Below are 11494 nucleotides of genomic sequence, written 5' to 3'. Positions count from 1 at the left end.
ATATAGCACCATTCGTACAATTGCACCTCAAAATATTATACAATTTCACAGTTACATCAATGAAGGGGCTAATCCTCTGAATAAGGAACTCTTGAACGATATTAAGTGCAAAAATCAACCAAACTTTAAATCAACAAAACTAAAATCAATGCTTTTACATAAGTCCCCCGTTTCATGTTGCGTGTCCAAACCCATCGCGGGTTCCTCTTCTATCATCGGTAATAATCTGAGGTTCGTGTTCTGCCACCCTTTCTGAGACCTCGGCCAAAACTGATTTGTGCGGTGAGCTGTGTGCGGCATTGTCATCTCGTGACGACGAGAAGTGGTGAGATGGCAACATCCTCACCGGGTATGTAGGAGGCGGTGAGTTCGATTCCGACCCCGACGCCTGTATACTTGGAGTTTGTATGTTCTCTCCGTGGCCGTGTGGATTTATTCCCTACAAATTTATAAACATGCATTTAGAGTATTTGGTTGCTATAAATTTGCACGTGAAAATACACTTCGTTGAACTATCATGTTTTGTTTGTTGTCCTTCCCCCGCACCTCCGATTAGCATGGCTAGCTATATACTGTGTGAAAGAAGTTCAATACACATGCATACAGAATCTGAATCTTTATACTGGAGGAATCTAATTAGCTATGAAGCTCTTTATCACAGATTTCACAGATGTCCATCTTTTTTACAGATGTTCACAGATGTCCATATATTACTGGTTGGAACCTCCTGGTTACACCAGCCCACAGGGGATTATTGTGCCCGTCCGTCGTGCAGGGAGGGGCTGGATGGGGAGGGTGGGGCTGGATGGGGAGGGAGGGGCTGGGTGAGGAGGGGCTGGGTGGGAGGGGTGGGGCTGGGTGGGGAGGGGCTGGTCACCCCGTGGTGCCCTTATAAAACTCAACGTTTAACCTACTCACGCCGGCTTGTGCCCACCCTCAGTCGGGCATATTTGCGGAATACACCACGCCGCCGTTGACCCTGGCCATTGACCGGGCAACCCAACGTTCCTACCAGCTCCCTCCGCAGGAATGTGTTTGTGGCCAGGTCGCTTCTGCAAAAGAGCTATATAGCTCAGCGGGCCTTGCCTGGTGAAATTTAAAGTTGAGTTTTATTTTCCAAGGCATCGCAAATACCAGTATTCTTTCTTCTGTACTCTGTAGTAAGTGTCCACGCTTGGCAACCAACGACCCGGGATATATTCACAGACATTCATCCCTGTTTGGGCACCTGCACCCACTCGCGGATGAGCCAGTGGGCGACCGTCCACTTTGGCGGCACCCAAAAGGGGACGTCGCCCCGGGCCGCCTGGGACGATTCCTCCTGCGACGACACCGCCCAGCCACGCAGCACCTCCGGCGGGACGGGCCGCGAGAACGCGCTGCGTACCTCGTCGCGCGAGAACCAGCGCGCGTCCTCCAGCTCCGTGGTGTCCACAGAGATCTGCAGCGGGGGGGGGGGGGGGGGGGGGGGGGGTGACACGGGACGACGGGAATGCGAAGGAGGTGGGGAGCGGGGGGAGGGACACGGGATGAGCAAAGCTACCGAGTGTCCTGGTTCGGCCGGGGCAGTGTGGGTGGTTTCAGAAAAGGTGGTCACCGATGTGTTCCCTCTGCCAGAGATGGGCACAATGCACTTAAATTAAAAACTACTGGAATAATGTAATGCAGATACAAATGACCAATTAAGTCATGTTATTTGGATACCAATTTTAAATGTATTGATTACATGACATTCGAATACTGCCCCAATCCGGGTACTGTCCCTGTATAAACATTTCTAGCCTCGTGTTTTGGCTCATGATACGAACAAAGGATGTGGAGCTATCCGAGTAGTGGGCGTGGTTGGCATGAGGTTGATGATTAAGAGATGAAGGGAGGGGAGGGGCATTGTTTGGATGTGGTGGCTGGGTGGTGGCAGGGTGGTGGTGGGGTGGGGGGCGCCCATGCGATGACTTGGTGATGGGCACCACGTCATTGCATACACCATCATCCCAGCCAACACCGCCCCAACCCAAATCGTAACAACCATCACCCAACACACACCATCACTCCAACCTGCACCATCATCACCCTACACACACCATCCCAGCCAACACCATCACCGTATTATCAACCCAAACCATCACTCTGCGACCATCACCCTACACACACATCACCCAAATCCCAAATGCACACCATCATCATCCTGGCATGATTAAGAGATGAAGGGGGGGCGCAGTGTTGGGATGTGGCGGGCCGGGGGGGGTGGCCTATACAATGACGTGGTGATGGGCAGAGCTGTGGCGATGGAATGACGGTGCGACCGCCCGCCCGCCGGACCTCCGTGTGGCCCTCCTCGGCCACGGCGTGGCACGCCAGCATCAGCGAGCTGCTGGGGAACGGCCAGTGCTGGGAGAAGACGAAGTTCAGGGAGGACACCGTCACCCCGACCTCCTCGGCCACCTCCCTCCTCACCGCCATGTCCACGTTCTCGCCTGCACAGCGGCGGCACGACACCACGCGGTGGCACGTGAGCCCCTCTCGCGTTGCACCGATAAACGATTTTTGGAGAGTTCGTCGTACAAAGTCACGAATTTTTTCGAGAGAAACAAAGATATAATTGCATATTCATTACGTTTTCATTAAATTTGAATGCAAATATTAAATTGCATCTCGATTTCAAATTAACAAGTTATATAAATTACGCAAAACATTTTACACTCACGGAACGTGTAAAAAAATAGTCTGATAGTGTTGATTAGGGTGATGGTGTACTAGTGCGAAGGTGCTGGCTGGGATGATGGTGTATGGCAGGACGATGACGATGATAGTATTTTAGTGTGATGGTGTTGGCTATGATGATGGTGTTGGCTATGATGATGGTGTTGGCTATGATGATGGTGTATGGCAGGATGATGGTGTTGATTATGGTGATGATAGTATTTTAGTGTGATGGTGTTGGCTATGATGATGGTGTTGGCTATGATGATGGTGTTGGCTATGATGATGGTGTATGGCAGGATGATGGTGTTGATTATGGTGATGATAGTATTTTAGTGTGATGGTGTTGGCTATGATGATGGTGTTGGCTATGATGATGGTGTATGTCAGGATGACGATGACAATGATGATGGTGTGTGTTTTGGTGATGGTATGTGTAGGGTGATGGTGGTGAGTGGGGTGATGATGGTGTATGGCAGGACGATGGTGGTGTGTGTGTATGGGTGATGCTGAAGTCACTCGGAGGATCTGCCGAGAGCCACGCACCGATGTCGCAGAACCCTGCGACGGTGCTGTACATGCCAGGCGGGTGGATGTCCTTGCGGGCCAGGAGACATCGATCGCCATCCACCACCAAAACGATCACTACAGGCGCCATCTGAGGTCAGGACAGGGGTTGGTGGATCATGTAGAGATTTGTGTCACTCCCAGACCCCCTGGGCCAGCAAGGTAATGTACGGTCAAACAACCCCACGACCCCGTGCCCTCGCCCAGCAGTGCATTGACGAAGGGGCGGCTGCAGGAGGAGTGTTCCTCGGATGCAGCCGGTGGCAGTAATCACCCCAATTCACACCGTCACCCACACACACCACCACCATCATCATCATCCATCATCATCCTGGTGTACACCATCATCCCAGCCAACAGCATCATACTAGCACATCATCATCACCCCAATCCACACCATCACCCAAACACACCACCACCGCAATCATCATCAGCATCCATCATCATCCTGGTGTACACCATCATCCCAGCCAACAGCATCATATTAGCACGCCATCATCATCCCAATCAACACCATCGCCCATACACACACCATCAACCAAACACACCACCACCATCATCCATCATCATCCTGGCATACACCGTCATCACAGCCAACAGCATCATACTCGCACGCCACCATCACCCCAATCAACAAAGTCAAAGTTCCCCCGTATAGCCTTATCAGACTGTAGGGGCAAGTGCTGTTAGCGAGCACCTATGAAGGCCGGAACAGTACACAAGGGGGTGGGTGGCCAGCACCACGCCCCACCGCCTTAGTCTCCCCAGTGGCGATGTTTACACACCGCACCAGGTACTCATTTGCGGCTAAGTCGACCTAGGGGAGGCCCGGGACCGCTTCAGCTAATCGTCACTGGTGTTGGCCGTGAGCGGGAATCGAACCCGGGTCGCTGGGTTCATAGCGCAGCGCGCTAACCGCTACACCACCGCTCCCCAAATGCCCCCAATCAACACACCGTCACCCACACGCACAGGTGCAGTGAACGAGCAGCAGCTGCTGCTGCAGGTGCCCACCTGTGGGTACTGCACGTGGCCCGTGTCGGGGCAGGTGCGCTTGCTACCCGACGCGTCCCGCAGGCTGAGCCGGCCCGAGCGCCCGCTGAACCGATGATCCCCGTGCCACCGCAAGAGCGCCTGGCCCTGCAACATCATCCATGGGGCCGTCCATAAATGACGTCACGCGATTTTGGACAATTTTTTACCTCCCCCCCCCCCTCGTCACACGGCGTCACAAAAAGTCAGACCCCCCCTCAAATATGACGTCACAAAGCTCTGATCCCCCCCCATCCCAAAATAAAACATGCTTCAAATCGCTTTAAACTATTGTCATTGTAGTGCGTATTTAATGTGGCGCTGCACTCTGATGTTGCAAGAGAAAACATTATTAAAAAGTATATTTAATTAAGTAGAACGTGTTGTCTATATTTATTTAAAGTTGCGCATTTTGATGTGACGTCACATTTCTCAAACCCCCCCCCTTCGTCACACATCGTCACAAATGTCTGACTCCCCTCCCCCTAGGTGCGTGACGTCATTAATGGACGGCCCCCATCAGCATCATTAATCCATCATCAATCATTACCGTAATCATCCATCATCGTATATATCATCAAACCACGGAGTGTGCTAACCTGTGCCACCACTCCACCCCATGGTGAATTAATGAAGTGCAAATGTTCACATCTAATCTAGCGTAACTGCTTTGAAACACAAACGTTAATTTATGCAACGCAAAATCATTAGCTCTGACCTATGCTCATTTGTTGTGTTTTTCACGAACATTTCTAGACGTGGTAGCTTTCAGTGGTTGCCCGTTAAGAGAGTCCATTTTCAGGCGCACACAACCTGTAATTAGTGTGCCTCCATTAAACTCAGCGTGATGTGCAAACAGTCAATTCGATAAACTCAACAGCAGCTACATTCGTAAGTGGTCCATACAGACAGAGAAGCCCACCTGCATTGAAATGTGCTTAGTTAATTGATGGGAAGCGACCGCTGGCTTGCATGAGCAGGGCTCTGCATTAATCCGAGACACACTGGAGATAATTGCCGAATGGAGGTCGGTCAGGAGCGCGACTTTCACTGCTGTGGGTGTGGTGGAGAACGAGGAGTTTGGGCTCGGCTCTAATCTCCCTTGGACGCCACCCGTTGAATGTACGCACAGACACACCAGGGGAGAGGAGGCAACAACAATCCACCCCAGGTTTTTCAAGTCTCGGTTGACGACGCATGCAGGTGGATTCGTTGAGAGCACTGGATGTGCTGGCAGTGACTTCGTCATCAGCTCTGACTTAGCCACCCATTGACTGGTATCGAGACAAAGATTCCCCCGTGTAGCCTTAACAGACTGTTGGGGCAAGTGCTGATCGCGGCACGGTACACGAGGGGGTGCGTGGCCAGCACCACGCCCGACCGCCTTTGTCTCCCCAGTGTCGATGTTTACACACCGCACCGGGTACTCATATGAGGCTGAGTTACCTCGGGGAGGCCCGGGACCAGTTCAGATATTTTTCACCGGTGTTGGCCATGAGCGGGAATCTAACTCGGGTTGCCAGGTTCGTAGTACAGCACGCCAACCGCTATACTACCGCTCACCACACAGAGAGTACCACAGTCTCACATATGAGACCCTTAGACTCGCATAGAGACCCGATGGGTATCGGGTATGATAATTCATGCCGGTGGTAATTGGAACATGATGATACTGCTGCACCACTGCTGAACTACACCAGACCAATTCTCATGGGAAGCTGCGTGGGCTGCAAGTGTGTATGTACGTTGAACTTCTTTCACACTGTACGTAGCCAACCGTGCTAATCGGAGGAGAATAAACCAAACACAAAGAGCAGTTGTAAGTAAACGAGTTTTCAATCCATCAGCTTGCAGGAGAAGGCACTGATGATGAAGCGATTGCCAGTGCATTCCAGTTCCTTATTGGGTATCTATTTAAGTATGTGGATCCCTTTGAGTCTATGGCTATCTACACGAGCCTGTAGGTCTCAAAGTTTGCGGGTCCCTATGAGAGTCTATGGGCCTCTAGGTAAGTCTATGGGTCTCGATTTCGGATGAGTTCTAATGATGAAGCCACCACCAGCACATTCATATTTTTGAGTGAATCCACCTAAACGCGGTTGTCACCTACGACTGGAAAACCCCGAGATGGACTCGTTGCTGCTTCCTCGACCTGGGGCCACAAAAACAACAATGGTCAACACCTTGGACAACATGTGTGCATCCTTCCCAGACAGAAGGAAGAAAGCGCTGCGCATCTTCATGAAAGATCCATCCAATGCCGCCTCCAGGGCACCCTTGTTCGCGCAAGCCGCTGTGGGGGAGCAGAGATGGGACACTCGGTGAGACACATTGAGGCACGACTACTGCTACTTTTATTTTACCAGCTCAGGCCCACTGAGCTTTATGACTCTTTTTCAGAAAGTGATCTGGCCACATATGATAGTTCAAGGAAGTGACTCATCACGTGGAAATTTATTGTAGCCAAATACTCCAAACGCATATTTTTACATGTGGAGGGAAAAACCGGAGGACCGGGTGAAAAATCCATGCGACCACGGTGAGAGAGACACGCAGACTCCAAATATAGAGCAGGCGTCAGAGTTAGGATCGAACTCACGCCCTCCTGTATACCAGGCGCGAGAGTTAACATCTCGCCACCGTGGCACCGCACGACTGACGGTACAGGATGAGACGAGCTAAAACTTTTTGAGGTGTTTCCCATTAACAGGACGTGGTAACAGGGCCATATTTAACGGGGTGGGGGAAAACAGAACTCCATTCTTCTTATGATATTCAACTTGTATTTTTAAAATTTTATATTTATTTTCATGTGTTTCAAGTGCAATAGCCATTGGTATTGATTATACGGTAGTTTGCATCTTCCCGATGCTCACAGCATAATTTTCATTGTAATAAGTAATATTTAAAAACACTTTTTTTAAAACACGCTTTAATGAAATGTACTGTACTAGTAATGGAAGAACTCCACGACTCCAGGAAGTGGCCCCGAAGCTTGCAATAACGTAAGGGGCTGTGGTGATTTACAGCCAACGTTAGTTGCAGCTAACTGCATTCTTCATAATTGAAGACAAACGAGATGGTAAAACACAATAATTGGTGCATGTTAGTAACTATTGCATCAAAAGGGGGTGGTAGGGGGGGGGGTTAAATCATTACAAGTTTGGTAAGTACCCCCATCCTCATCACCCCTGCTCACAAACCGAGCTTCACGGCTGAATCGGAGGGTGCTGAGAGGAAATCACAGCTGGCACGGGAAGAGAAGCGAGAAATTTCACACCAAACCTCCGCTTATTTAGGCAGCAGTAAACCCTGTTGACTTGTAAACGGGCAGAGCTTGGAATTTTAATGTTCTGGGGCGTCAAACAGCTAACAGAGACGGTGAGCTACCGCCCGACTCCAGCTTGAGCTTGGGGGCATACGGTGACCCTTTAAAACACCAACTTTGTTCTACAAATCTTTCACAAAGTAAAATAATAAAAACATAAATCTAGGACCCCTTGTCAATCCACTGCTGGATGAAGGCATTCACCACAAGATGTGTCAGTCAGGGGGATATTTGACCGTACCTTACCACGCCGGTCAATGTGGATTAGTGAGGGGGGGGGGCCAAGGTGGCCCGGACCGGTTCTGATATTATCACTCGCCACTGATGTTAGCCGTGGCTGGGAATAGAACTCCGGTTGCCGGGTTCATGCAACACTAACCCGATGTGACCAGTGTGGTGAAGTAGGGTCACGGTTTAAGCAAAGCTTTTGCCCCTAGTTTGCATACATTGCAATTCATCGCTTCTCGGCACACACACACAACTCGGTGCATTCATCGTGAGTGCAGGAAGCGAATCGGTGTAATCGTCACGCGCAGAATAACATTTGCCGGACACAGATCTCTACATTTGGGGCTGCGGCGCACGAGTGGTACGTGTGTGTGCATCACAGCCGCGGCACAACCAGCGGACTGCTGCGTCTGTGTTTTCTAAGCACTGCGCTTGGCGGAGTGTGTGATCAGTCTCTAGAATTGACATCCACGCTCACTCAACGAGCCACGCCTGCCACTCTAGATCTGTCGGCTGCCACCAAACGGAACCTCTCATGGATCCCATCGTCTGCAATTTGCTCAGATGTTTCAGTGCTTCCGTCAAGTCTCACCCTGACAAGCTGCCACCGCTCCTAATGACCTCCACGGTATGGACAGGCCCTTGTTCAGAAGCAGATGGACAAAAGGGCTATACATTTTTACTGAGAGCCAGACCACCACCCACCACCACTATTACCTGTGTCCAGAGCGAACCGCGGAGTGAGATCTGGGGTGCAGTCCAGCAGCACAGCATCGTGAAGCCTCTCGGGGGGCTGCCCCCCAACATCCAGCACCCTCAGCACCTCTGTTACGGTCCCAGATGATCAATGGGTGGGGGGGGGGCGGGGGTAGAGTTGGAGTTGGGCACAGGTCACGGGTTAGGGTGAAGCGTTATAGATAGGGGTACATAGTAGCATGAGGGTTTAGAATAGGAATAGGAATCAAAGTAATGTTAGGATAAATGGATGCAGTTCGTGATAGCATGACAGTTAAGATTAGTGTTAGGGATAAGATTAAGTTTAGTGTTTGAGTTTGGGGTAGCGTAAGTGATCGGGTCAGGGGACGGAGTGATAGATATGAAACGGGAAATTGATAGAGTTGAAGGTTATGGATCTGGACAGGGTGAAGGACACAGATAGATGTAGGGACAGGGGTCAGACACACTCCGGACATGTCAATCTGGCGTGCGTGCACACAATGGATATATAAATCGCCAAATGATATTGACAATATTGCGATCGTACACACTGTTGACCCTTTCCCGTTCCAAGACATCTGCAAGTTGCAGGGTGGGTCCTGTTCACATCTGAATTTCGGAACGCACAAGTGGATCGGCGTTAGTTTTATTTAGAGAGGCGTAGTGCCGTTGTTTTTAAAGTCATTGTACTCGCCGCAAAGAACTGTAGCGACACGACCGCTACTCTCTGATAGATGGCCGCAACACTGTGCCACACGCCCTCCCGCATGGCCTTGTGGGAGCTTCGGTACTGATCAAATTATTTTATTTTAGTTTTTCTTCTGCTTTCGCATTTGGTGATGTACACGTACGTCATTAGAACGGAGAAAGGGTTAAGCATGCACCAGTGTACACTGGCACACGACCAGGCGAAAGCGTGCCACCTGCGGCGGGCAGCCAGGTGGCCCTGTAGGCCGAGTCGTGGCGCTGGACAAAGGGGGCGAGGCGGTGGAAGAGGAGGTAGAGACCAGAATCCATCGCCTGCCTGCATTTGGCGTCGTTCTCCTTGAGCTCCTGGACGAGCCTGCGGGCAGGGAAATACACGGGGGGTTGGCACTGAGTGGCGAGACAGGATTGCCAACTTTGGCTGGTGATGTATGAAGAACTTCTTTCGCACCGTACGTAGCCAATCCTGCTAATCGGAGGTGCGGGACACACTGAGAAAGGTGCTGCCGAGGCGCTGAGTTTGAGTATGGGTCTCGGCTAAGGTGGTAAGTGGGGGTGGGTGAGGGGTGGTGGGGGTGGAGACGTTAACTACCTCGCCTGGTATACAGGAGGTCGTAGGTTTGATCCCGACCCTGACGCCTGCTGTATATTTGAAGTCTGCGTGTCTCTCTCGCCTTTATCGCGTGGATTTTTCTCCATGTACCTCTGGGTTTTCCCTCCACGTTTAGAAAGACGCGTTTAGAGTATGTGGCTGCTATAAATTTCCATATGATGAGCCACTTCGTTGAGCTATCATATGTAGCCAGGTCGCTTCTGAAAAAGAGCTCTATATTCTTGGTTCTTTCGGGAAAGTCACGTAGAATGAAAAAAATACAATAAAAAAAAATTCTCACGACGTTTCGATTGCAACACAAGCAATCATCAGGTGTGAAAACCACAGCAAGAACATTTTATAGTTTTATTTTTATTAATTTATTATTTACCTTCTACGTGGCTTTACCGAAAGAAGCAATAATATGATTCCCTGCAGTCACGAAAGCTTTAAATCTATTTGAAGCATGTTTTATTTTCAAAATGCAAATATGGTTTTGGGGGAGGGGGGGGGCAAAGCTTTGTGACGTCATATTCGAGAGGGGGGGGGTCTGACTTTTTGTGACGCCGCGTGACGAGAGAGAGAGGGAGGGGGGTCAAAAAATCCTCCAAAATCGCGTGACGTCACATATGGCCGACCCCTGACTTGGTCACCGACAACATTCTCCCCCGCGAGGGCGCTCACCTGACTTGCCGCACGTGGCCCGCCAGGTGGCGCGTCGGCGCCGTCCCCGCGAGCAGCCGCAGCCGGCGGCGCAGGGAGCCGTCGGCCGCCGCGCGCCTCGAGGTCCCGGGCCCCGTCGCCATCCGCGCCATCCCCAGCAGCAGCAGCGGCGGCGGCGGCGGCAGCGGCAGCAGCACGAGCGCCATCGCCTCCCCCTTCCCCGACTACAACGACGACAACAACAACAACAAGCACGCGAGTCGCGGCGGCGGTGGTGGCAGCCGGAGCGAGAGGTCACCGCCTCCGCACGAGAAGCAGCTGTCCCGGAAGCGTTATCGGACGGGGGGTGGAGTTTGCTGCGAGTGTGCGGATATCAGAACGACCGGTGCGCGCGAGTCGTTCAGGTCACCGCGTGAGTCCTTCAGGTCACCGCGTGAGTCCTTCAGGTCACCGCGTGAGTCGTTGAGGTCACCGCGTGAGTCCTTCAGGTCACCGCGCGAGTCGTTGAGGTCACCGCGTGAGTCCTTCAGGTCACCGCGTGAGTCCTTCAGGTCACCGCGCGAGTCGTTGAGGTCACCGCGTGAGTCCTTCAGGTCACCGCGTGAGTCCTTCAGGTCACCGCGCGAGTCGTTGAGGTCACCGCGTGAGTCCTTCAGGTCACCGCGTGAGTCCTTCAGGTCACCGCGCGAGTCGTTGAGGTCACCGCGTGAGTCCTTCAGGTCACCGCGTGAGTCCTTCAGGTCACCGCGCGAGTCGTTGAGGTCACCGCGTGAGTCCTTCAGGTCACCGCGTGAGTCCTTCAGGTCACCGCGTGAGTCGTTGAGGTCACCGCGTGAGTCCTTCAGGTCACCGCGTGAGTCCTTCAGGTCACCGCGCGAGTCGTTGAGGTCACCGCGTGAGTCCTTCAGGTCACCGCGTGAGTCGTTCAGGTTGAGGTCACCGCGTGAGTCGTTGAGGTCACC

General features: G+C 51.9%; 2 protein-coding genes across 2 annotated transcripts in view; one reads left to right on the top strand and one right to left on the bottom strand.

The window, feature by feature from the left end:
* Window positions 1-603: 603 nt before the first annotated feature.
* NUDT13 (nudix hydrolase 13) lies at window positions 604-10738 on the bottom strand. The gene is made up of 8 exons (XM_061565368.1): window positions 10554-10738; window positions 9496-9635; window positions 8573-8680; window positions 6483-6592; window positions 4282-4407; window positions 3247-3358; window positions 2320-2474; window positions 604-1441 (listed from the first exon to the last, which is right to left on the bottom strand). The coding sequence occupies exons 1-8, from the start codon at window positions 10736-10738 to the stop codon at window positions 1211-1213; spliced, it is 1167 nt and encodes a 388-aa protein (XP_061421352.1). The 3' UTR covers window positions 604-1210.
* A 73-nt stretch (window positions 10739-10811) lies between these two features.
* Window positions 10812-11494, top strand: part of P4HA1 (prolyl 4-hydroxylase subunit alpha 1) — a 42678-nt gene continuing 41995 nt past the window's right edge. Inside the window, exon 1 of the mRNA XM_061565348.1 lies at window positions 10812-10944. The gene's annotated coding sequence lies outside the window, so the exon portion shown is untranslated. The remainder of the gene's footprint in view (window positions 10945-11494) is intronic.

The sequence above is a fragment of the Lethenteron reissneri genome, chromosome 34 (assembly GCF_015708825.2).
Source record: "Lethenteron reissneri isolate LAM-NWPU_2019-01 chromosome 34, ASM1570882v1, whole genome shotgun sequence".
NCBI lineage: Eukaryota > Metazoa > Chordata > Hyperoartia > Petromyzontiformes > Petromyzontidae > Lethenteron > Lethenteron reissneri.
This window is presented reverse-complemented; position numbering and strand designations above follow the sequence as displayed.

What these genes read in the sequence shown, in the direction of transcription:
- NUDT13 (XM_061565368.1), bottom strand. Translation starts at nt 10,738, where the DNA reads ATGGCGCTCGTGCTGCTGCCGCTGCCGCCGCCGCCGCCGCTGCTGCTG. An exon ending in ATGCACACATGTTGTCCAAG is followed by an intron (nt 4,408 to 6,482) that starts GTGTTGACCATT and finishes ATGATGTTGCAG; the next exon opens with GGCCAGGCGCTCTTGCGGTG. An exon ending in CCGAGGAGGGCCACACGGAG is followed by an intron (nt 1,442 to 2,319) that starts GTCCGGCGGGCG and finishes CCCCCGCTGCAG; the next exon opens with ATCTCTGTGGACACCACGGA.